This window comes from Neltuma alba, unplaced genomic scaffold, assembly GCF_004799145.2.
Source record: "Neltuma alba isolate B1F8T4 unplaced genomic scaffold, ASM479914v2 tig00013355_pilon, whole genome shotgun sequence".
NCBI classification, from domain to species: domain Eukaryota; kingdom Viridiplantae; phylum Streptophyta; class Magnoliopsida; order Fabales; family Fabaceae; genus Neltuma; species Neltuma alba.
In genome coordinates, this window is record NW_021637621.1 from 54 (window position 1) to 28,022 (window position 27,969).

Consider the following 27,969-nt stretch of genomic DNA (forward strand, 5'->3'; position numbering starts at 1 on the left):
TAATGTGTGAGTAGATGACAAAGTGAGTAGTGAGAAAGAAACACGTGTATGCTTAGTGGGATTCACAAAAAAAAAGTGATGGATGTTAAGGGTAGTCAACAAAAATAGCATTTTTGCCCCGTTTTGAAAAATTAATGAGTATTTTTCCCTGACATTTTATTACGGGCCTGCCTGGTTTCTGTTTTTTTTTGATAGTATAATAGGTAAATTTTTTCATTCATCTATCTCTTAAAACAATACACATTATTGAATTCATTCAAAACTAGATATTAGATATTTTTTAAAGTTAGTTCTTTTTAATCATCAGGTATTTTTTTCCTTCTCTGGCATCAGTATTCTCCTATTAAAAATAATCATATTCAAAGCACTGTCTTCTAACGTTTAGTGTCTGCCAATACCTCAAATAGATTGTTCCAATAAGAAAATATCTGTACATCAACACATAAAAATTTAATATATTCAGTCATCAACATTGGACAAAAATATATGAATTGTCAAAGGGATTTTTAGAAAATAATATTTCGATATCTTATCTAAAATTGTTAATAACTTTAATAGTTTTATACATACTTTAATACTCACTTTATTTAATATTAATTGTTAATATGATCTGACATAATTATCAATTAGAAAGAATTATAATTAGTTTTTCCCCTCAAATGAAGAATTGTTCCGTCTCGTCGTATCCACTTTCTTATCCAAAATAAAAAAGTTGTTAATTTTTAATTGATTTGAAAATATTGTAACATTTCAATTAAATTAAAGAGAAATGAAGTCGCTATTAAAATTATAAAAATAAAATAAAAAATCATCTAATATTATTACTGCTGGTAGGGATGGTTTTGTGAAGAGTACAAGAAGAAGAGAGGAAAAAGAAAGTGGTGTACGATGTTTTCAAGGTATGGGCAGGACTTTTCTTTAGGCTTAATTCGTCTCTACCTATTCTTATCTTATAGGATGCAAGTGGGGTTGATTGGCAAATTTCTTTCAGGATACAATGAAGACTCTTGAATATAGATTGCACTTCAAGATTCAAGCGAATAAAACAATGGCCTTTACAAGGTGATAATTTGACTCTATCTCTACGTTCACTCAAAGACAAAGGCAGTGAGTTTGATCTTTGTGTTTGAATTGTGTTGTATCCAAATGAAGTGATGGTGATGGGTTTATAGAGACCATGGAATGATGTCTTGAAGAGATGCCTTTTGAAATAATACTTTATTAAATACAAGTCCCATATGTTGGTTCATGAACTAACATAATTTAAATAAATAAAATGTATTTAATATGTAGGGTCTTTTAGTATTGTAACTACCTACATAGCCTTTCATATAAATATATAATTTATATGAAGACACAATTTTTCATATAAATATATTAATTTATGTGAGAATACAACTCTTCAAATAAATTTATTAATTTATATGAAGACATAACCCCTCATATAAATTATTAATTTAATAAATTTACATAAGAACATGACTTTTCAAAAACACATCTTTCATTTTAAAAATATTCCAACAATTACCAGGCAGCTTTTAATTAATAGACAGAAAGAAAAGGGGAAGAGACCCCTCAATAAATGAAATAAAATGCCTAATAAAGGTTTTGTTTTCCTTTGAGTTATTTGAGAGTTATCCAGCTTGAGTCGTGAGTTGCGAATACGAGTGATTTTCTTTTTTCGGAAAGAATAAGAAAAAAGTATTTAATTTAAATCATAGTCTAATGGATTTGATGATTTTATGAATCTATTTGACATCATAATTCTATACATAGACAGAATTTTGAATTTTTCTTGCTGTACAAGGAGAAAACTTCTTATATGTTTCTAAGGGGTGTATTGTTTATCTGTCCCAATGAGCCGTTAACTTACTAGGCAGCTTATAATTTAAACTTTTATTTTCAAATGCATCTATAGCACAGGAGGGATGAACAATGTGCTCAAAAAATAACCAAATACCTCCTCCCTCACCCCCTCCTCCAACACTCTAAAACAATTTTTCAATAACATATAGTATCTTAAAATAATTTTTGGTGTATCTATCACCATAATTAATATATATTTTTAGTAATATTCAGTATCATAAGTGTAGAGAGTACTACTTGCTATTAGAAAAATGCTTTAGGGACAAAATTGTACTAAAATTTATTTTAGAACATTAGGAGCTGTAAAAAAATACTTTAAAATGCTAAATGAATATAAAAAAAATTAGTTTTTGATACTAAATACCATAAAAATACTTTAGAATACTAAATATAATTTAACACAATTTATTTTAGTAATTTTATATTATATAAAATAAATATGTAAAGAGAATTTTGTCTCAAAATATAATACTACTCGAGTTTTTATTATAAGTTACTTATAACTTATTCTCACGTACCAAAAACTGTATTTATGGATAAAATTTTTAAACACACCCTCATTAAAATTTTCTATTTCTCTTTATCTACAAATCATTCTTACCTGTTATTCTTTTTCTCTTTTTTCAATAAAAATTAAATAAGAGCTCACAAAATTAGAAAATAATCGTTAAATACCCACAAATTACCGATGTTTTGACAAAAAAATTTCTCATGAGGAGTAGAGTGGTAGCTTTTTTTTTTTTTTTTTAGTGAATTAGTGATCCCAAACTCGTAAACTAAATAGCGAATGCGTGTGCCCATGTATAAAGCTGCAATAATGCAACCAATTACCCACCGCAAGAGTTTCTTCTTTTTTCCTTTTTTTTTTTTTTAATTTAGGGAAGCCTGTCTCCTCCTTAATAATTTCCTGCTCACCAAGACTCTATCTTTCATCCTTTCTTCAGTCATCACATTTCAGAATATTCTTGCAGGTAACAACACTTCGCTCTCCTTCTCAAGAAGAAACCTCCCCTTCTCTCTGTATTTCTTACTTAGATCTGCACTTATCCTTCCTAATCTATCCTATCCAAGCCTCAAACTCTTTTTATCTTGTTGTTCCACCTACGCCCAATCCAAGTTCTCTTCATTTTATGCTTGTCTTTTTCGTTTAACACGCAGATAATATTCTTCTGCGTAATTAATTTTTGTCTGAGACTGGATTAAATCTTTAGATTTCCCTAATTCTTTCTCTTTGATTTAACTTGGTTTTAGTTTGAAGGAGAGATTGGTTGAAATGACGAGAAGGAAGATAGCAATAAAGAAGATCGAGAACGTAGCTGCGAGGCAGGTGGCTTTCTCAAAGAGAAGGAAAGGTCTATTCAAGAAGGCTATGGAGCTGTCAACTCTCTGTGATGCTGAGATTGCTCTCGTAGTATTTTCAGCTTCGGGCAAACTCTTTGATTATGCTAGTACAAGGTATCTTTTCTCTCTGTATATAATGTATATGTGTGTTCTATCACTAGGAATCAGAATAATCTGAATTTTAATCACGTCTGGGATTTTCGTTTTTGTTTAGAGGAAAATAAATCCTGATCTTTATTTGCTGATAAAGAAGCTGTGATAGCCTATGCTTTTATTCGTCTCATTTGTGCTCTCTTCTAAATTTGTCTATATAATCTCCTTCAGTTTTGATAGAGTGAGATTTCACATGAAATGGCTCTAAAAAGCACAATCACTCAACCTAGAATCCAGATTATTAGCATACCAAGTTTGACCCATGATTCATTTGTCTATTCTTTTTTAAGTGTCAGCATTTATGTATCTCATCTGTTTGATCATCAATTACCATGTTCATGTTTCGGCGAAAATTACCTTCTGTTGTGCCAGTACAAGGTATCTTCTCTCTCTCTCTCTCTCTCTCTAATTGAAATGATTTAGGTTCAAGTTGCTTCCACACAGTACTTCTCTTGCTGTAAGAAGAAAACTTGAACTAGACGTGCTGACCAAAAAGTTGTGATATAGTCCTTTTGTGTGCTTTTATATATGTGTGTGTATCTGAGAATTAATCATGTGGGTATAATTGAAAATAATGAGTAATCTCATCATAACTGTGTTTTGCTTATACCTTTAACTTTTTACACAATGTCTTGAGGTTGCTGCTAAAATAGTTTGAACACTGAAATCTTGATAGTCTTGGAAGAGACTATGGAATTTGTTCAACGTTGATGTGAATAATATGTACAATAATCAACGTTTAAAACTTAAAACAGTACAAAATAGTGGTTTGAAAATAACGAAAACGACACATATATGGAGGAATATTAGATTTCATGAAGCTGCTTCAGTTCCAGAGGCTTTTGTTAATGTCAAGATGCTATTTTTCTTCTGTAAAAAAAAATGATTCTTTCCATAACGATCAATATAGTTATATCAATTATTTAAAATCTACAAGAAACTACGCTATTCACAAGTCAAGAATAATGTATTCGTCTTTGATTTCTTTTGGAAACAGGGGGGAAAAAAAAAAGGCCCACAATACGCTGTTCAAGCGGTACTGCATGTCCTCTCTCATCTCTAGGGAGATAGGCTGTATATGAGATGGTTTTTATCTTATATTTTAATTCTATTTTTATTCAAAATCACTTTCAATGGTGTTGGAAAATTGTATATATTTTTTTTACTATGTTGCTTTGAAAATAAAAATATCAAAAGAAGATTTAAATCTTCTAGTTTAATTTAAATGGTCTAGAGAAGTACAAATACGGCATACTTTTAAGAGGCAGGGATGTTTTCTTTTTTGGGCAATAGAGAACATCCCAAATTAACTTTTAGTTCATAATTTTTTTTCTTTGTATTTTTTATTGATTAATTAGGTGGATTAAAACAGTTTAAAGAGGATTATGAGAACATGCTACTAGAACAGTCGGGTCACTTTTGCTTTGAAGATACTAAAAGTTTTGTAAGGCTATCAGCTTATCACAGATTGCTCTTGACGTTTTCCTTGTTGTCTTCATATTTTGATATCCATTAATGGCAATATTTAAATGTTATAATTTTGAATGAGTCTATCTAGAGTTAAGATTCGGTTAATTAAACAAATGCTATTATATTACACATTATTGTCACATATATATCTCTAAATAAAACACCCATCTGTAATGTTTGGCCATGGAAGCCACTAAGAATAAATTCATTGGTATATATATACATGACTGATTGGATACATAAGCAAATTTAATGCTGTATTTAAATTCACTTATTTTAACTATGACTTCCATTGTGCCCCTCCCCACAGCAAAAGTATGACTTCCATTAAAATTTAAATTCCATAAATAATTTTAATTCATCAAATGATAATTTATGCTATATAATTCGGTTAGAAATAGTTTTAAAGTACGACTTCCATTTTAATTTTCAATATTTTTGTTGTTTTAAGCACGAGGCAAGTAATTGAAAGGAGAAACCTATACTCAGATGTGAACCTTGTGAAGTCATACCAGCCATCTCAAGAGCTACAGGTATAATTTTTCTTCTGCTCTCTACCCCTTCATCTGTTGCTGTTTTGATTCATCTTTCTTTTTCCCATCTCTGTCTGTGTGTCTGTATATAAAAAAATCTTACAAAAATATTTTTGGTTATAAGACATTTTGATAGTTTCAATGAGCATTAAATATTTCTTCCCATATATGCCCATATTTAATAAGGATAGTGAGAGAGAATAAAAATTAGTATGATATTGGAATTTAGTGTGATTAATAAGGATAATATTAGAAATCTCTTAAATTTTATGACAAATTTAATGCTTTTAACTATTTTTTTTAGGACTTGGAAATTAGTTAGAAACGTCTTATAATATGGATCAGGGAGTACAATATACTTCCCTCACCCTAAATATTCGAGTTAGATAAGTAATTTACATATATTAAGAAAATTAAATTAGTTATTTGTTAAAAAATGTGTGTTGGTTATCCTGAAATATCCCCTCTAGTCACTGGCATTGGAAACTACACTCATTGATGAAAACTCCTTTTATTTGTGTAATTAGGATTGCCTCTACTAGAAGGATATTAATGCCTATAAAAATAGAGATAATTTCACAAAAAATTATAAATTTGGAATAAAAAGTGAGAGGTCTACTTCAATTAGAACCAAAAGAAACCTCTTAACTAATATTTAGGAAGTATATTATATTACTGCAATAATTATTCAACAGTTACTTCTTTTTTTATTCAAGGGTATGATGGACCATATACATACCTAATATGAAAATGCTTGGAGTATACCAAAACTTTTGTCATTGAATGTGGAAAGCATATGGTAATTGGACAGGTTGAAGGTGAATATTTTAAGCTAAACAAGGAAATAGAAGAGAAGACTCTTGAAATAAGGTATTACTATTACCATTATTAAATGGTGTTAAAGATTTTATTATGGGGGATGTACAATGTGTTTATTATAGATTCAAATATGTTGCTCCACATCTAATAATAGACAGCTCAATGGGAAGATCTACAAGGGCTGTCTGTAAAAGATCTGAGGAAGCTAGAAGATTTACTTAGCACAAGCTTGCATCGTTCAAAAGCAAAGGTTTGTCTTTTCCTTTTATGACAGTAATACAAAAATTGAAATATTTTATGATTTTTTTATCCCTAAATTACAGTTATCAACTGTCAATTAAACAATGGCTTATTTGAGAAAGAGGAAAAATAACAAAAAAAATACCTGTTGAATTTCAAAATGACAGCTAAGTGATTTTGATTGATTTTGACTTGCTAAAGTCATTACAAGAGTAGTCCAAACCATTACAAGAATAGTAACCATGGCCTATTTGTCTTTTTGAAATTCAACATGTTTTTTTTCTGGTCGTTTTCCCAACTGTCTCATATGCAGAGGCTTATTTGACAGTTATTCATCTTGTTTAGCTCATAATATTCGATTTGTCCCTTTTATAATGACAAAACTATATATTATATTTCAAATATTCATTGCGGCATAAAAAATAGGAAGTGAATGAAATAAAAATTAGATAAGGTCAAGATCTCCCTATTCTTTTATCATTAGAAAGGTCAATTAAAGTCTCTTTATACTGCCACCTTTTTGTTCTTTGTTTTTTGGCTACCATGAGGCTACTTTTTTTTTTTTTTTTGGGGGCTACCATAAGGCTACCTTAATCCATGGTTCCAGCAAAGAATGTTAGTAATGATCTATAATTCTTTCCCCTTTTGTGAACATAATTTTAAATCGCGGATCAAAAAGCAACTATATCCTCATAATAAAATGCATAATTTAAACATTTTCTCTTGTATTGTGTTTCAACTTTGCCTCTTGCTACAGGGATCGACGTAACCTAAATAAATTCTAGTTTTAATGCTCTACATGTCCTTTAGTTATAGGAAATGATTTTTCCTGTTTGATGCTCATTTGACCCTTCAACTGTGTAAGATACAAATTAAAGAATGCTCACAATGACCGATTTAGGACACTAACTAACCTTATCCGCATTCCTTTTATAATTGATAATGAGCAGTCTCATAATCCTCATATCCTATGTATCCAAATGGTACAGATATAGGAAAATCATTCATAGTCCTCTCAAATCTCTGTTCATAAATCATTTTATATATTTATAACTATAATTTACCGAATATGCCAAATATGACTTAGGTTGACCATTATAACTCCAATATGAGAAACCTGATAAATCTAACCCAATTACGGGATGCTTTTCATCCCTTAATTATTCCAAACGTAACTGAATCATAATTGAATTAGATCCTCTTTATTCTTCTCAAAACTCATTGACAACTTGCCTGTCATTGTATGTTCCACTAACTTCGCCAAGTATGGGTTGACAAGATGGGATGATATTTTGGGGAAAATCCCAATAGGAAGGGAATAACATATATATAATAACATAAAATGAATCACTATATAAAAGATGACATACATATTAATTAGATGATATCACAAACACCTAGAATTCATTATTAGAGAACCACTGCACTCTCCCCTTTACCTATCCTGCTTTTTATGCCATAAAGACATCTCTTAGCCACAAGGCTTTCTTACTATACAGGCTCTGCCTTCAAGTTTCTTTACCGCAAGGGTATAATTCTTTGCCAAAGAGGCAATATTTAACTATTCAAGGCTCTAACTTTGAGTAAAATAAACTAGGCACGCAAACAAGACAGACATATAAGAAGAGTAGGATTGCTATCTTGTGCAGAATTGACAATATCAAGGATTTTGTTGTGATTCCCATATTGGGGAGTCTTGCAAGTGTAGTGTGGTTTATGAGTTTAATGAGCTCTTTCTTCTAATATACTAGTCTTTTGGGATTGAGCTCTCCTTTGGCTTGTACTCATAAGAGATTTCCTTACTATGTGTTTTACAACAACAAGTGTGTAGAATTAGAGGAGAAAGTTTAGGTTAGTGATGTAGATAACTTTCTCAATTTTCATTTGCTTTCTCCTTCCTTGCATCTTAGTAAAGCTATCATTGCCTTGTTTTTTTTTTTTGGCCTAGCGGCAAAAGAAAATTAGGGTTTATAATGTGTAGGAGTTGCTCCATAAAAGGATTAATATTTTAAAATATTTTTTTTAATGAAGGGGTAAATATATCAAAATACATCTTTTGTAGAAAGATATGGTTTAATCTCTTGTAAATCTCTTACTTTCCCTTATTATACATTCTAATGTTGAGGGGACTGTTTTGTACCATAGTTTTGAAGTTATATATTTCTGCCACAACTTCTCCTTCACTATACATAATTAGGATAAAACCTCAAAACTATATATTTCTTTACAAGTTGGTCCCTACAAAATTTTCATGTGAGTTCCTTCTAAATTATAGGATGTCACATTAACCTCGTCTTCTAACTCATCATTTAAAAAGCAGAATTTGAATCAAATTAATAACAGGTAACTGCAACTAAGAAAGCAAAAATGAAACAACCCTCACAATTTCAAATTGAGCAGTTGGAGAAGTCTCCTCAAAATTCATACCTTGTTGTTAGTATCCCTTGAAAACAAATCGAGCTTTATACTCTTAAATGCTTCCATTAGTAAGGGCCGGGCCAAAAAAGCTATTTTTTTAACATTTTCAAATTAAAAATGTATAAGCCATAATGGTAATGTTCTTGTTCCAAAACCACATACCCTATAATGGTAACCCCTTTTAGTTAATATGAAGTTTTAGTGGCTATTAATGTCTCTTGATTCACATATACTCCTCTCTTAATGTTTTAAACATGCCATTCCCAGCATAATTACTCCAGAGGCAATAAAATCCAAAGTTACTCTTTAATGATTTTATGGGGTCCATTAGGTATATGTTTATCCTAATGGCAAATTAGAACACATCTAGTCCCACTTTCCCAATCTATATTCATAATCAAGATTCCCTTTGTCAAGGAAAAACCTAATCCTCCTAATTCATAATTAATATTGGCCAAGCAGCAACTAAACAAATACATGCGTGTTTGAACAAACAAAATTAACATTAAGCACAAATAATTGATTCAAACATGCTCTGATCAAGTTCATAAGAACTTCTCTATGTTAACAGAACATTAATCATGTTAAATGAAAGAACAAGAGGAGTAGGATAGAGTAGAGTACAAGAGGAAGGAAGGAGTACCTAGGAGAAAGAAGTCAAGGACGCTGCATTGTCAGCAGAGGAATGGGGAAGGATAAAACCACAAACAATTTACCCCGCATAGAACAACCAAGCTAAGTGAGACTTTGAGAGTTGAAGGAAGATTGAAGAGTTGAAGCTTGACAATGAGATCAGAAGGCAGTTGGTGTGAGGATGGAAGGACTGAAGCTCTCTTGGTCTCTAGTAGTTAAATAATTTAAAAACATATTTAAGGGATGGCCTTTTAATTATTTGACCGAAATGGGCCCAACGTTTAGCCCATTTACTCATTTTGGGACCTAATTGTTAAGCCTGCTGGTTTAAATGTGTTGGGCTCTAACAGCTCTACCCCTCGGGACCTTATAACATTTTGGCCTTCATGAACATCTAACTCCCACCCATGTTGAGTTTTATGGATGGCTTTAATCTCCTCCGTCGTCGCACTTTGCCCCTCAAATTTTTCTATTGCTTCTAAAGAAGTTGGGTGATGGCGTTTGAAACATACACAGAAAAACTACAAAATGCATAAATTTGCTTTTAGTAGACATTGGAATTTTTTGGCGGTATTTCACTAGAGGATCTTCATGCTGAAGAACTGTTAATCTTGTGGTACTTCTTTCACTAGGTGAGGAAAATGAGAAAGAATATGGACTTGACAATGGAGGTTGGCGTTGCTTGCCCATTGTCAAACTCAGTCTATAGGGATTCAAATAAGAATGGCTCCCTTGTTCATATTCCATTCCCAACTAGCCTCTTCATTGGATACAATATTCCTGCTAACTATTACTTTAACACTTGTAAGATTATACAGATGACACGCTTTGGTTTGACTACTCTAGCCAATTTAAAATTTAGTTTTTTTCCCCCTATTTTTCGTCAATTCAAGAATGAAATTTAACCTAAACATAGCTAGACAACTAGGAATTGTAAGTGGCTTGCCTGAGGCTTCTTGCTTTTCCGAGCTTCATATGGGTTTGATTCAAAAAAGCATTTTTTGGAGAGATGATATGCAATGTTATTCACTATGTTATAAAGATTAGAGTTTATTGATACTGTTTTCTGTTCACTATAACGTTGCCTCTTCTTTTTTTTCATTTGTTTCTGTACTATTTAGCGATAGTAAACAGTTGTGATGCGTTTGTTCTTTCTATCTGTTCTTCGATTCCATGGTATGGGTAAAACGCAGCTTGCAATATTTAGAACAGATAGAAACTAATTCTATATGTTTCAGGTCGAAGTATTTGAGCAGGAGATCAATGTTCTAAAGAAAAAGGTTAGCGTTATGTTTGTTTATCAAAAGAATCCTATGCATTATATTCAGCCTTTTCCTCAGTGTTATAATGAGAAAGTATTGATCAGAATTAATTCCTTCTAACTTAACCTTTTATTTTAGTAATTAATGCTGCCTTTGGAATTCTGAAGTTAGTAAAGACAAGGGTAGAATGAAGAAAATAGTAATTATTTTTATCTTCAAATTTTATAATGACAGATAAATATAAACAAGAATTTTCTTAAAAAGTGACCATCAAAAAGGAATGGAGCGAGTAATTTCCGTGAGCCTTCAAATAAGCCCATAGTTAATAGAGATTACAAAAAACCACAAACGACATGCCTCAAATTAAAGACACGTAAATTCAACATACATAAACTCGTACAGAACTAAAGCAGATTTTTTAAAAAAAATTTTAAACACATAACTTTATCAAAAAGTCTATACTTACCAATGTCAACAACTTAAACACACACAAAAAATGAACTTAGCACATCTGATTAAGTTTAACCATAACTTTGAGTTTATATTTACAGCATTTAATGTCTTGTGGTAATATAATATGCAATGTAGTAATGTCTAAGGCACTTCCTCCATCCCATATTTTAGTTATAGTAACATCTTACATTAATAAAATATTTGCTAATCTTTGTAGCACGTTGTGAGTCTTCATTCATGTCTCATATTTGTTTTAATAATGCGTTTTAATTTTGATGTCAATAAAGGAAGACGGACTCAAGGAAGAAAACGAGAGGCTAAAGAAGGTTGTCAGATTCTTGTCACTAATTCTCTTGTCAATTAATTTCTCATTAATGTGTCTTCATAGTGATAATATAATGTCTCACTTTCCATGTTTTTAAACTTAATGCCAACCCAGTTCACCAAATCCATGGAAGAAAACCAGAGATTAGATCAGGTAATGAACAGGTTTCAGATTCTTATGGTCTTTGTTTTTGTCAGTACTGATCTGGGAATTGTATCGAACTGGGAAATGAAATTATGTGTTGATAGGCCCGATGGCTTGTGGATGAACAAGATCAACCATCAGACGCGCCTCCCACAACAAGGTAAGTTGCTATAAACGCCACTGATGAGAGAGCGGTGTTTGATCTCCGGTTACTGTAGATTAGTTATTTTGCTCCCTCAAAAGTATTTTGTCCTAAATATAGAAGTTAGTTAAGAGCATGGTTTAGGTTTTAACTGTAAGTCCTAAATCCATTTTATTTTACAAATTTATAATTCTTTTTTAAACAATCATATTGGTTGCAATACTAAGGGGCTTTTTATTTTTATTTGTTTATTGATGAAGGTAATTTTCAATGCAAATGAATGAATCTGGTGTTTTAGGTAAACTAACACATTTATTATAGAAAACAAACCTCGTTAATCATTCTCAATAACTGTAAATTAATTATCTAGTACTTATATATATTTAAGATCATTTTATTAGATTATGCTTTGAATGGGCCAAGTGCTCTAGATAAGCTTCACTTTCTACAACTTGTTAGTACTCAACAACCTACATTTGCGTGTCTCTGTACATTTGAGATGATATTGTTAACCTCATTAATGTAGTAGTTGTCCATGACGATGAAGTTTTTAGTGTTAAGTCCTGTGGCTTACATGAATGATTTGCAATCCATGTGGGTGAGTTTGATCAGTTTAAAACTCTAAACAATTAAGATTATCAAGTTTCATTAATCGTTATTTTATTTACTGAATCGCAGGTTACTGTTTCCCTGAATGAAATTAAAGCTTCTGAAGGAAGAAGTGCAGTAGATTTTTTTTTTGTTGAAGTTTTGTGAAAAAATTATGAATAGTGGTTGTACAATAATGGAAGTGTATAGCTGTGTGTAGTTGTTTCAACTTAGCTGTTCCTGGGCTGCAGTGAAGTGGTGGAACTGTGCTGTTTTTTATTATTATTCATGAAGAAAATAAAAATAGTAGTAACCCATCCGATCAACCAATGTTCATTATTTACTGTATAATTTAACTGCTCTTGACAATATATAATAGGGATAATTATTATGAAGTTCCAAATAAGAAGTATAATTACTAAAAAGTTCTATTAATAGCAAAACAGGCTACAAAGATAAGTTTCAAAGACTTACTAGTAATTTATTTTAAGACTTTATTATAATTGTCTCTATATGATATAGAGAAGTGTTCAATCCCACTTGAAAAGTAAAAATATAAATACTAGTCAACTAGATAGCGTTGATTAACTCTTGGGCAGGTCATTTGCCTTGATCAGTGTTTCACATAAGAAAAACTTTCAAATAAAGTAACTATGTTTGACAGTTTTTTTTGGTAAAATATATCATCGTCATGTAAAATAATTTTATTTTAGTATTTTTAACTGTCAAATAAAAAGACAAACTTTAAATTAGATTTAAATATTTGACGGTTTCTAAGTGTTAAATATACAACTTTTTTGACAACATACTTGAATTATCAGTTATATGTGAAGCCACACATATATTAGCTTTATATACTATAATTTTTATAAATAGCATGCGTATGATATTACTAAAATTTAGCACTAGTTTTATATATAATAATTAATTAAAAATCATATATTATAATTCACTTTTTTGGCAAAAATATGTATATTATAATTCCTTTTTAGGTTCTCTTATTTTAGTGCCTTCCCTTTTTTGTTTGGTTTATACAATTCAAATACCACGCACACAAAAAAAAACCACAATATCAACACTCAACTCAAACTCAAAACTTTATCTAAAGTGACATTATTACCATTAAGGCAGTTTGCCATTGTTTTGAGTCATTCCTTAAAGCCGCTAATTGTTACATATTCGGATGCATATCTAGCCCGTATTCTTTATTTTAAAAAAATAAATTAATTATACAACAATTGTTTTTACATTTTTGCTAGATTACTTTTTCTGATTACTAAGTAATAGGTTACATAGGGTATAATTTATAAATAGTAAAATTGGCCAAAATATTTAATCAAGCGATTGTGAGTTTAGATGTCAACCCTGTACATGTAGTAACATAATTGGGAACGGTCTATTGTTTGCCTTTTGTACTCAGAGTAAATTAAAAGAACACTCCAATGAAGCATCAATACTTCAAATTGTTTGATGTATTGGTATTGTATTATACTAGATAATCATACACCACAATACTTTAATCTTAAATATAAGACATAAATCCACCTCATTTCACATATTTGTCCTTTTTTTCTTCAAAGTAATCCTTATATTGATTGCATGTGTTAAAGAATTTATATTAAATGATACTACCTCCGGTCCTAATTATAAGAGCTAGTTGACTAATTTGAAGAGATTAAGAAAATAAGTTAAGTTAGTTATTTGTAGTAAATAGATGTTGTCTTTCCTAAAATATCATTGCCAATCAAGTGTATTGGCTAGAACTACTATTATTAGAAGGACTATCTTGGAAAAAATGCATAAATATGAGAGACAAAGTGGATTAGAGTCTCATAATTAAGATCAAAATAAAAATCAAATGAGATCTTATATTAAGGACCAGAGGTAGTAGTTTCAATACACATGATTAATAATGATATTGTAGGAAAGACAACACCTATTTATTATAAATAATTAATTTACTTAATATTCATATAGTTATAAGATCAAGGGAGCAGATACATACTATCGAAATTGAAATACTTTTTTAAGAAAAAATTTAAAATTTTTTATACATGTGGATACTCCTAGAATCTTAGTGGATACTTCAAGAAATTTTTATATAGAAATTAAATTCTGCTAAAGATTATGATGTTTTTTTTTTTTTGCCTGAGCTAAAGATTATGATGTTAAAGCTTTTCATTTTATATAGGAGGGAAAAGAATAAGCGGAAATTCATGGAATTACCTGGCAAAAAGGGGGGATGCACGGAATTACTTTGATGGCGCTAGAAAATTTTAGAATACTATTATGTTTGCTTGCGTATGACGTCAAGCAAGGGAAGATGGTTTTAAAATAACTTATAAGCACAATTCATATAACAAAACTTCTCTCGTATATTTATCTTGTATTTCATAAATTACGATTAAAAAGTTATTTATAAACTATTTCAAAAGGCTCCAAAAAAATATTGATATTACCTCCATTTTTTTAATGGAAGAACTAGATAACTAATAGATATTAAGAAAATTAGTCAGGTTTATTATTTATAATAAATGCGCCTTGATTTTTTAAACTATCATTTTTAATTATATACTCCTCCTCTTCTAAATATAAGATCTATTTTGTAGTGAAAATTATACTACGAAATAGGTTACCTTAAGAAATAGATCTTATATTTACGACTAAAGGAATATATTTGAATTGATTTTTGATAGGAACTCCTTAAGAATATTTTGGGGGGGAAAATTATAAATTTAAGAAACAAAATAAATTAAGATTTTATATTTAGGATCAAATTTAAACTCCCAACTTGTTCTTATATTAAATTATGTATTTTTTGGTATTCAGTAGTAACAAAGGACTATATTCTAGTCTACATTTGTTTGAATTCCAACTATATTTTTTTTTCTTTATAAATTTTTTCATGAATATATAAACGCATCCTAGAAGTATCGTATCTTATACTCTTTAAGAAATGAAAATGTCGACCTGTTGAATATACATACATCCATACATATGTTTATATGTACATCATTGTATATGCATCTGATTCATATATGGCATTTGGGTATCAGAAGTAAATATGCACCTTGATTGTGTCTCCCCAAAATAGGAAGAAAAATTAGTTTAATGTTACTCATATGGATTTTGATGATAATATAAGAGGAATTCTTGGGTACACCACCTCATCTATGCTCTAGCCAATTAGAATAAAACAAGTAACCACATTTTAATTTATTAGGTGGCTGCTAGGTCATCTCTAATTGTTAAGATTTTAATTAAAATATAATTATAAGTTAAACTCAGGGCTTCCAACTTGCATCAGAAAATTCCCATAGAAGAACCCTAATCTCTACATTCAATGATGATTGCCCTCTTCCTGGTGACTTGAGACGAAGCTTGAGCTCTTCCTGGTGGGTAAGTTAATATGTGCCTTCCTTTTTCTCTTATTTTTGATTGAACAAGAGGCTATTTATCCTTATCTTCCTCTTCCTGGTGGCTGTCTTATAAATTAGAGACGAAGTTTGAGCTCTGAAAGCTGAAGGTCTCTTGACAATCCTCTTCTGATCATGTTTTGCTTCGATTTGTTGCTGGTAAGCTATTATTTATTGTTACAAATAAGTAATGAAATCATTTTTGAAGCCCAGAACCCTAACTTAAAATCAATTTTCGGAGCTCTTAAGAACACTTTTACGGTCCCTGTGTCTTTAATTCAAAAGTCTAAACCTTGCAATCACCAGAGCCTCTGTCAATAAAAATAATTTCACTGCGATTCTTGAGGCTTCACTGAGATGAGATGTTTGTTATTTGACTTAATTGATAGTGAATTGAGGTACAATAAGACAAATCCTACCTATCATCAACGCATTTGATTCAGTTTATTTATTATTTTTCCAAGTATTTGTATTTTGCCGGTCCAAAATGTTGTTGAATATTTTTAGATTATTAGGGCCTTGAACCAATATCATTGTTTATATCTTCTACAAGGCATCTTCATGGATGGTGAGTTTAACTATATTTGTAATTTCAGCGCCTTGTTTTGTTTATGTTAAATCATTTTACTTATGTTTGTAATAATTTCTATCCAACCTGCACGCATAGATTGTTTTTGATTTCGTACTTCAAGCACATAAATTCCTCTTGCTTTTGAAAATACGAGGTGGGTTGTTCCAAAATATTATATGATGTGGTTGTCATGGTTGTCAAGACTGGTGATAATTTTTTTTGGAAATTTTGTGATGTTTATTTTGTTTCTGACTCTTTGCAGAATTTGTAGGCCTAAATTCCATTTGAGTGAGTTGTCTATGAAGATCATAAAGAAACTTACCTAGTTAGTGTCTGTATGGCTTTATGGCTTGACAGCCTTTGCTTTTTCATTGTAATTAACAATCAGTGTTAAACCTTCTTTTGGTCACCTCATCAAAATGTGGCATTGGCATTATGGTTTCGTGTAGGTATGAAACTTCAAGGGAGGAGATTTATATGCATCATGGCAAGCTGGGTAGGTGAGAGGAGGACGTGGCCTTGCTGAAATCTTTCATTACAGGAGGCATAATGGCTAACAATGTGATTTTGACGTGGAAAGCTTTTGAGAATTGAAGGGGATAATGACTTCAGTTTGACTTCGATGAGCTTGGTGCTGACTAGTTAGTTTGTTGGTATAGGTTGCCGCTATTTAGTACATGTAACTTGCTGTCCAAAAATGTTTCATGCATGTATGTCATGTTTCAATTAAATTGGTGCAGTAACATGACAGTTGATTGTTTCAATGGAATGCCTTTGTTTTGGTGTTCAGATAGTTGATTCTTCTTCCAAATAGTTATGCCAAAATGCATAACAAAGAGTTCCAAAAGTGAAGGGAATAACTGCGCAGAAATTCATCTCGTGTCAAATTGGGAGAGCAAAGCAACATTTCAATTAATTGAATTAACTTTGTCATGTTACAAAATACATATGATCAACCATACAATGATCTTGAAGGACTAGAACCGTGCAATACAGCATTTGCAAAGCAAACCAACCAAATGTGCAGAATCACGTTCATCCCTACTAAAACAGTGAAAACACTAAAATCAATCCTTCACTCCTACAGCAGCTGAGGAGAAGCCTTGAACCATTTCGGTCATTTTTCTCTGTCCATCTCGTCCCATAATCTTGGCCCCAAAGTTTCAATCTAATCAAAACAATTGCTGCATCATACCTCCTGCATTTAAAGCAACAATATCATTTGCAGTGCACAAACAATTAAAAAAACAAATGATCAGCAGCATTGACAGAACATGATGAGGCCTTTTCCAAATCATTTTTATAAAGCTTTTTTCCCTTATGCCATTAGCTGAATTTCACCGAAAGGTCGTAAATTGGGGAATGACCAAATTGAATATCAAAGACTAGAGGTTGGTTATCCATCATCAACATTTGATTGAATACTAGATCTGTAAAATTATAATAATCAAGAAGTTTTAGGTAGAAACAACATAACTTAATAAACTAGTAAATTAAAACAAATATAAACAAATTGAAATCGAAGAAAATAATGGAAGAGAATACTGTGGCCTTCTATTGCTAATAAGTTAGAAAGCACCATCACCTTTGGTCCCAAAAAAAAAAAAAGCACCATCATCGATTCCTCATTCAACGTCACCACAGACACTAATGGTCCTAATCTTGTGGCCTTCAATCCTTCAACGATAATATCCTGCGGAAAATTTAGGAAGGGATTGGCATGAGGTTGGGTTGGAAAAAGAATAGAGGAGAGGAAGAGAAGGGAACCTTTGGGCTGAGGTAGTTACCGGCAAAGGTGACCGACGGCCAATTCCCTAAGTAATCGACGGCGAGTGCGTTGAGCAGCAGAGCTCCATGGACGAAGAAGTGTTGGCTGCAGCGGCGGAGCTTCACGGACGAAGAAAAGCGTTGGCTGCAGTGTAGAGGTTAGGGTTCTTCGATGGAAATTTTGAAATTTCTTGATGGAAGTTGAAATCGCTGAGTGTTTCCCTGTAATTGTTACTATGTCCAGGTTATAATTTAAGATCTGGTTTAATTTTTATTTTGATTTTAATTATAAAATCTTAATCTATTTTATTTATCATATTTATATATTTTTTTAAGATAGTCTTTCTACTAACAATAGTTTCAAGCAATACACTTAATTAATAAGGATATTTTAAGAAAAACGGTACCTCGTTATTACAAATAACTAACTCAACTTATTTATTTAATCTTCTCAAATTAGTCAACTAATTTTTATAAGTAGGACTATTTTAATTAAAACCTAATTGCTTAATAATTGGAGATGATCTGGCAGCCAGCTAAGATTAAAATGTTGTGACCTGATATAATTTGATTGGTTAGATCACAAATGAGGTGGTGATTTAAGTGTATGTAAGAATTTCTTGATAATATAATATTGTAAATATTTATTTCCCTATGGTGTTGAATTATTATTTGGAAGAGCGTAGATGTACTCGTCATTGACATTGATGAACTCTCGTACAGGTAGCTTTGCTGCTTGTAATGGAGATGATCTACACACACACACATTTTTCATAATCAACATAACAATGTCATGTTATTATATTTTTTACTTCAGTTTGCTTAAATAGATGATACTACTAAAATAAGATTTACCAAAAAGTAAGTAACTAGTACTACTTCGATCCTAAATATAAAACTCATTTTATATTATAAATTACACTATAAAATGATTCTTATATTTTGAACTAAAGAAAATAATAAATTACAATTTATTTTGACATAAAATTTATTTAATAAATACTATTTCTGATTTTTTTTGAAAATATTTCTGACTATTTTTAATGAATTAGATTAAGGGGAATTTTTTTTCTCAGTGGAAGAAAATTCAAGACATTAACTATTAACTAGTAACTATAAATATGAATTTGATGAGGAAAGGACTCTCTCTCTCACCCTAAAAAGACCTGACATGGGGACCAGACATAGTTATTTCGACTTATGAACGTTTTTTTTTTTTGACCAGCGACTTATGAATGTTCGATCACATAAGGCTTATAGATTGAGCCATACGTTACAAAAAAAATTAAAAGGAAAAGGAAAGAAAAAGGTCAAAATATTATACTGTGAAAAAATTTCAAATAAATGTATCACAATACGAGGATTCTATACAGGTGCTGAAAATGACATTAACAGGTCCATTTTTATTCTTTTACCCTGGAAAAGACTACAATAGTGGGGTGACAACTAACATCTATCACCTAATTAATTATAATAAATATGACTTGATTTTTCTTAAAATACCCATATATAATATTAAATTATATGTTAATGTATAAGTTAAATAAATTGATTTAAAAAATTGATAAATATTAAAAGTAAAACGGAGTATGGAATATGAGAAGGACCACCTTATATTGGAGTGAGAATCCAGGCCACCTCTGAAATGAATTATTTTCTTTTTTTTGTGGTGGCTGATTTTTCTTCCATTTGCGGGCCATTTAAAAGGCGACGTGGACGTAAAGCTGCAAATAATTAATCTTACCAAGTTTAGCTTTTCTTCTCTTTAAGAACTTTCCTCAGCCCTTGTTTTCTTCTTTCAGTGATAACTCTTTCAGATTCCTACTTCTTCTTCTCAACACAAACCCCATCTCTTCTCTCGCTATCTTTCATACTGTTCCAATCCTTAATATAAAACCTATTTAACTAATTTAATTAGATTAAGAAAATTATGTAAGTTAGTTAATTATAAGAAATGTGACACGTTTTTCTTAAAATACCATAATCATCTTTCTTAATACCCTCTCTTTCTATTCTACTTGATTATGGTTAAGAGAGTATCCATAAGGATAATTTAGAAAAAATTAATAAATATGAGAAATTGGTCTTATATTTAGGACTAAAACCAACTCAATAATTAGATCCTATATTAAGGACAGTAAGAGTATTTATTTTCTGTTTCCTTTCATCTGCACTGCTTATTCTTCCTAATCTTTAATACAAATGGCTCAGTGCTATTTCAACCCAACGCAGAAAATGTAGAAACCCTTTTTGCCTGTGGATTTCTCTAATTATTTTTCTTTTTTGAACCACCCACCCACCCCGCTAATGTCAATGTTTAAGTACATACTCGTCCGCTCTCTCAAGTAATAACCTTGTACTACTTAAGTATTTTCTTTATTAAAATATACTTTTTCAATTATTAAAAATATTTTATATACATATATGTAAGTGTAATTCGCGCATATAAGGTGTTCAGGGAGGAATGGAAGATTATCATTAAAATTATTTCTTGGGAAGGTTAATGTAAACTAAAAATATTTACATTGTAAATTTGAACATTTGAAAATTTGAATAGTCAATATAGGTGTCAATTGAGAGTTGAATTTAGGGAGAATTTTACTTAAGGGCAAATTTGCCTATATACTGCAAACAATAAAAAAAGAAAATACCTAAATCCTATAAAATGAAAAGTATTTACTAAAATACTACACTGGTTTTTGTCCCTCAAATTTCTTTTCATTTAAAACATTAGTGTTTATAATCCAATAAAAACCTGAACCATTTTGCCCCTAGAAGATGCCAGATTGATTTTTCTGATTTTTACATTTTTATCCTTTATCTTATGAATCTTCATATTTTATTATTTTCATACCTCATTTATTCATTTTATCTAAATGTGGAAGAGTGGGATGGGAGAGAGAAAGGGAAAAAAATAAAAAGTAAGAGACAAGAGAGAAAAAAAAAGACGTAGGAATGGGAAAGTTGTTCACCAAATAAACGATTTTAGCTTTTCAACTTAACAAAAAAAGTTAATATTAAGTTAAAATCTAAGAACAACTTCTTCACAAATTTAAAATCGTTATTTGCATGAATAATTTTAACTGTAACATTTTAGTAAATACTTTTTACTTTATAGGATCTGGGTATTTTTTTTTCACTATTTGCAACATATGGGTAAATTTGCCTTACTTAAGTCCTATTAATGATGGGACTTTAGTAAAAACAAGTCTTAAAATATTCTGAAATATCATTAGAGTCTTCTAAGTCTAAAATGAAATTAAAATAGAAAGCAAAATGATGATTCTGCTTAATAACAAATAACAGAAATTAAGAAGAAATTAAATCTGAACCATTCAAATTTAGATTTAAATGGTCCAGATATGATGCCTTAAATGAAATAGTTCTTGTATATATTGAGAATTGGAGGAAGTATTAAATTTTGTATGCGATCCTTGACTAATAACTACCATTCTCTTTAATATTTATACATTCTAAAAAAATGCATTTGCATGAGAGATAAAGATAAAAATAATTACCATGATAATTTTGTAATAATTTCTCTTGAATAAATTGGAAAATTTGCCTTCTGATGATATTGTTCTAATACTACACCATCTTAATGTCTCGGATCTCTGCTTATTTGGTTGTGAAGAAGAGGAATCTTTACTACATATTTTTTGTTAACTATCGTTTTTCTCCCCTTGCTTGTTTTGGGATATTGTCTGTCAAAATTTCTTATGATTTTTTTGATAATTTGAGATCTTGGATTAAGATCACTTTGAACAACCCATGTCAAGATAGTCACTAGAAATTACTCATTAGATCATATGTCTACTCAACATGATCTGAAATAATTCCTTTCATGCTTAACTGGGAAAAAAAAACGGGGAAAACGCATAAACCAAAGTTCTCGTAGTTAACAAGCCTACCCTTTACTTTCCCTTTATAAAACGAAGCTAGAAAGATTTATGATGGCCAACTGTGTAAAACGGGAAATAGAAGTGGTGGCTACAGGGAACACATCAACTTGTCCATAAAAGGAAAAGGCGAATGTATCAATTTCCTTTGAAATGCCATTAAAGTGGGAACCACCAAAGCTGAGACGATAAAAGGAGGACAAAAGCTAGAAGCCTACAATATTCAAGAAATCTCTTACAATCTCTAGGTAGGGTTCCATGTTTTCATGAGCTCCAGCTTAACTCTTCTTCTTTCTGAAAATGCTTTATCACTTGTTTTCTTTTTTTCCCCAGTAACTTGGTAGTTCGAGGCTCTTGGCCAAAAACATTATTTTTCTTTTCTGGCTTTCCATTTTTCACATCCTTAAAGACGGATGAATTTCCCTTCACCCAATTTGGTCGCCCAATTTGAAATTCTCATATAGTTCTACATATCTTTCCTTTGGAATTGTTTTTAATTATTTCTTCTTTCAAGATCACTAATCTTTCTAGTTTAATATATTTAACAACAAAAGCATTATCCTTTTCTCTCTTCTCCCCCAATTTTCATATTCGATGTGTCGGTTCTTGGAGGGATTCTCTCTCGTGTAAAACCCATTGGATTTACTGTCTGTATAGCCTCTCTATTGTTCAGTTCAAGTATAGTTTTTCACCCAATTCAACTTTGCTGTGTGCGTGTGTGTTGGATTTTTCACTTTATAATTTACCGTATATAATAACCTCGCGTTATTGGTGATGCTGAGAAGGAGAAGGGAAATGATGAGAAGGAAGATACAGATATAGAAAATTGACAGTATAACAGCAAGACAAGTGACTTTCTCAAAGAGAAGGAAAGGTCTCTTCAAGAAGGCATAGGAACTCTCAACTCTTTGTGATGCTGAGATTACCCTCTTAGTCTTCTCTTCTACTGGGAAGCTCTTTGATTATGCTAGCTCAAGGTTCTCATATACCATATTATCAGTCTCAATTTCTCATACATACATACATACATAAACAGGTATTTCTATAGGTGTGTGTGAGAGAGAGATTTACATGATATCACAGTGGTCGATTCAATAATGAAGTATGAAACTGTACAAGTGCACAACTCATTATCATTAACTATCTATATTTAAACTCATATTATCTCATTCTCTGTAGTCTATTAAACTAGCTAGCCAGCTTGGCAGTTGATAAACACTAGTTGGAACCTATATAATTCTTGTTGCATTTGTAACCTTAAAGATTATTTTATGTGTATGTTTCAGTACTTCTGTTTCTGTTGGTAATTAATAACTTAAAAGGTCAATCAATGAGAAAGTAACTTCATAGACTGGAAGTAACGGAATCATGATTGATATCCACAGTTGAAGGTTTTGAGTTTTCCCATTGGGATTCTGAAGGAATTTCGTTACTCCATACAATTTGACATAAAACTGTGCTTGATTGATCTGATCAGATCTTTTCCACTGATTGACCTTGAAGGGAAATAGAAAGTCACTCAGACGAGTTACTATTTCTGTTGTTTCAGTATGCAGCGGGTAATTGAAAGGTACGATCAACATTCTGCCATTCAAAGACTAGGCCAATCATCTGCTGATCTGCAGGTAATCAATATATTAATATCAATCACACCGCATGACTTATCTCAAGTTTTGTGTCAATGCACATAGCTTCTTTTAATTAACTTGATTCCTTTTCTTTTCTTTTTTGGTTAACATACTTGACTTCTTTTCTGGTTAATTACTCTCAAATTGTGCCTCACACACGCGTGGGCACACAAATGGTTTCTTGTTTAATTCATTATGGAATTGGACAATTGAATATCTAAGGAAGTACTTACCAAATGAATTAGATGGGAAAAGCGATCCGCTTCTTGGGAAGATTTTAACTCATTGAAGAAATTGAGTTGTACCGTTTGACTCTTTGTCTTGTTCATACTTCATAGATTCCTTTGAATAGGGGCCAATCTTATGCATACTCCATAATATGCATTAACAGTAAGTGATCAGGCTGCATTGCCTTGCAAAAAACCCTAGGTCTTGAATTAACTCCACAGGAGAACTGAAAAGATGGGAGAATTACTTCGAGGGATGGCATAATATTGAAATCAATTTATGATAACATATGAAGGAATGGAAAATCATGGAAGGTTAATCCTTTTTTTTTTTTTGGAAATATGTACAAGCTTGGAGGTGATGAGAATAAGCTACACAAGGTAGTAGCAGAAAGGACTCGTGGATTGAGGTACGCAACTTTAATTCATACCTACCATGAATAAATGTTGAGAAGATTATGTTAATGAGACGCATGACTTGCACTAAATTCTAAAGGCAATTGAATGGGGAAGAACTTCAAGAATGCACACTTGACGAATTGCAAAAGCTAGAGGAAAGACTTCAAAGAGGCTTGTCCCGTGTTTCAAAAACAAACCTTTGATCCTTTTTATGCTTGACCCTTGATCCTCTAAAGTTTGGGCTTTCAAAATTTTGTGAAGTTCTATGCAAAATACTACCACTATCCATCTCATAATGTAAGTCAGGTTTTGGAAGATTTGAGATACTCAAAATGCAAGTCATATTTCATAGAATGTAGTGAGCATTGAATGTTTTCTTTCCAAATTTACCCCCTATTTATGAGATACACTGAGAGAGATATGATTGATATGGGGGTAGAGTTTAATAAGGGTTATTTTGGAATGTTCAAGTAATTTTTGAAAGGTACAAGATGTCTAATTAACTTTAACCAACTTTACTGGTTTGCGTAAAGTAGTTCAAGGTGACTTGCATTTTGGGACAGAAAGAGTAAGATTTTGTTATATAAATTTTGTATTTTACATGCAAAGAAATTAAAATATATTATTCTAGTATTTTGCATAGAAGTTTTTGAACTGTAAGGGCTTCTTTGATTGGATTCTTAGAACCCTAATTCCTAATAATCTCAATTGCATTGTTAATGTGTTTGGTTTGGTTTTTGTTGTATGAGTCCTGATTCTATGGGTAGTCTAATTATCACACTGGTGCGAGGATGATTCTCAATAAAAATGTGACCAATCTTGGTTCCCAAATGCTAGAGTCGCACTATTTTTAATACCCTTCACCCAAGAAACCACAACAGGGACCCCCCGGTGGGGCATTTTGGTTGATTTGATTTTAATTTATTTTTATTTAATCAAATATAAAACATAAAATTCTTCCATCATTTTCAGTATCATACCTGCTAATTTTATGGTTATTAACATTCAATTCCATTTTCCTGCTTTCCATGGATCAAACGGGCCCTGAGGTTTAGTCCAAAAAAAAAAAGCCCAAAAAGCACATACTTCTTTATCTTATAAATTTGTCGGAGACCACCAACTTCTTTATCTATAGTATCTTTTCTTTTCTTTACTATCATTTAATGCTCTATGACAAGATTCAGTATATTTCTTTAAACCTTCTACATTGCTGGTGTAGAATCTACCTAATATGTATACTTTCAACTATAAAACACTGTGTTTTGGTACTTATCAAACTTCTTTATTTTTGCATTTTTAAAGTGATATGCCTTTACCGTGCATATAAAAAATATAATTTAAGTAGTGATTAAAACTGTTAGTTAATTTGCATCCTGACAACAAATTGGCTTGTTTTCTTCCTTGTCCAATGGCTATATGAGTTGTGATTTTGTGTAGTTATTGCGTTCAAGATTTTGAGTTCAACATATTTACTATGATTATTGTTTCAGGATGAAAGATTCATGAAACCCATCAACGCACTAAAGAGAAAGGTAAATACCAAACCAAACTTAGAATGTTAGGATATGCTATTTATGCAGATGCAAGATATTATTCATTTGCAGACTTGGCCTTTCATCAACTGGTCATGTTCACTTAGTTCCTCGTATATAAGCAATTAATATTGACGTGTGGAAATCTCATTGTATATAGTCTATCCGTCCAGAAGTAGGGAAAACTTTAATGTCAAGCACACAAAAGTTCACTCAATACATAAAATCACTTAAAACGTAGTTCCAAACATAAAAATGAGTCTTTCAGAGTAGGTATAATTGGAGAAAACAAAATGATTGAAGAGCGATCGATTAGAAACTACTCGACTTTACATCTTTATTCTATCTCTGTAATAGCAATTAGGTTCAACTTATTCCTCACTTTTTCTCATTTAGTGATTAGCCCCATAAAGAAAAACCACAAGTGTGACGACATAATAAAGAGATAAGAACATCATTCTTTTTTTTTTTTTAATATAGTAGTCTCTATCTTATGACACAACACAAGATCTGAATCTTCTAAATGTGAGGGGCTCACACTTGACAGTTAATGTATGTTAAAGGGATAAAAAGAAGATGGCTTAGGAGGACTAACTCTCTCAATTGACTGAACCATTTTACTTATAGAGAAATGAGAGAAGTTTCATGTCTTAGAAAGAATATAATACAAAGAATCACTTGAGGTTTCACTTGAATGATCAGTTCTATGTGAATCCGTTTCTGAATACATATATTCCAAGAGATTTGGTGCTCGTTCTTTTCTTCACATGACACTTCAATTTGAAACTAGCCCATGAGAAGATTCATATCTATATTCTAACAAACTTATGTATGTGATTTCACTATTATAGATACTACATTCAGTCCTTAATATAAGACTAAATTGACTAATTTGAAGAGATTAAAAAATTTATTAAATTATTTTAAAGTATTTATATTTATTGTTTTTCTCCTAACTAATTTACCTCACTTATAAATTGTCATATAATCTAATGGATACCTATAAATATTTTAGAGAGATCATATAACATATACTATAGTTAAATAATTTAGTAACATTCTTAGTTTTTCCAAATTAGTCAAGGGGTTCTTATATTAAAGACTTGAAATAGTATGATGGATTTCAAGAAAATATCCAAGTTACATTTTGCTGCATATTTTATGACACTAATGATGTTCTACGCTTTCGGTCACCTTTGCTACATTGTTTGGCTTTCATGTACAGGGAATCCAACTCATGAAAGAAAATCAAACATTGAAGCAGGTGATCAAAGATTTATATTCTTCTCTTATTATAAAGTATTGCCTTTCTTCTCAAATGTTGAGAATTGAAAGTCTCATAACACAAAAACATACTTATAGAGACTTGAACGTGAACAAGGCCAGTCTTCTGAGTCCATCGCCATTTGCAGTTCATCTGACAATCCTGCTCAAGACTCTGATAGTTCTGATGCATCTCTCTGGCTGGGGTAATTAACTAGATTATCTAGCTACTTATACATATTTATATATTAGATAGCTTTTGTTTAATGTAATTTGAACTATCTGCATTTGATGTTTGGTGGTTTGGATTGAATATGGACTCTGCTGTATTTTAGCATTTGAAGGAAGATTTCAATTTTTTAAAATAATTCCGATCAATTTTCCAGTAGGATACTTCCTAAGAAGTGTACAATCGATTCATTCTGTGAAATAGGGGGGAAGATACAGCATTATGTTTTCTACCTTGGTTGGCACTGATTTTTATGTGGCCATTAATTCATTCTTCATGTCACTAATATGAGTTTGGCCTCCTATGTCTTGCAGGTTGTCTTTATTCAAATAGAAACATATAAATGTTTATTCAAAGATTATGAGGGATAGGGGTGTCATTTTATAATTGCAATATAATACTCTAAGGTCCCTTAGGACCTGCTGTCAATTTTGACATTTTTTGGGACCTTAGGTGAATAAATTCTACTCCTCGAGACTTGTGTGTAATTTTTCCTTCTTAATTTTCTTTGTATATATTATGTCATCAGGTGAAGGGATAAATTTACTTATTATAATATCAAAAAAGAGCACCAAGTACCATAATAGGATGTCGGGGGCAAAAATACCCATGATGATTCAAAAAGGGGCCTAAAATGTTATTGCCGTGAAT

The 27,969-nt window shown here is 31.2% G+C and overlaps 1 protein-coding gene and 1 pseudogene across 1 annotated transcript; both read left to right on the plus strand.

The window, feature by feature from the left end:
- Positions 1 to 3,139: 3,139 nt before the first annotated feature.
- On the plus strand, positions 3,140 to 12,497 carry LOC114736668 (MADS-box transcription factor 47-like). Its single transcript, XM_028924539.1, has 3 exons — positions 3,140 to 3,321; positions 11,711 to 11,817; positions 12,478 to 12,497. Exons 1-3 carry the CDS (start codon positions 3,140 to 3,142, stop codon positions 12,495 to 12,497), a joined length of 309 nt encoding a protein of 102 aa, XP_028780372.1.
- A 10,341-nt stretch (positions 12,498 to 22,838) lies between these two features.
- LOC114736665 (MADS-box protein JOINTLESS-like) lies at positions 22,839 to 27,188 on the plus strand (annotated as a pseudogene).
- Positions 27,189 to 27,969: the final 781 nt, after the last annotated feature.

What these genes read in the sequence shown, in the direction of transcription:
- LOC114736668 (XM_028924539.1), top strand. Translation starts at nt 3,140, where the DNA reads ATGACGAGAAGGAAGATAGCAATAAAGAAGATCGAGAACGTAGCTGCG. An exon ending in TTTGATTATGCTAGTACAAG is followed by an intron (nt 3,322 to 11,710) that starts GTATCTTTTCTC and finishes TGTTTTTGTCAG; the next exon opens with TACTGATCTGGGAATTGTAT. An exon ending in GACGCGCCTCCCACAACAAG is followed by an intron (nt 11,818 to 12,477) that starts GTAAGTTGCTAT and finishes ACTGAATCGCAG; the next exon opens with GTTACTGTTTCCCTGAATGA.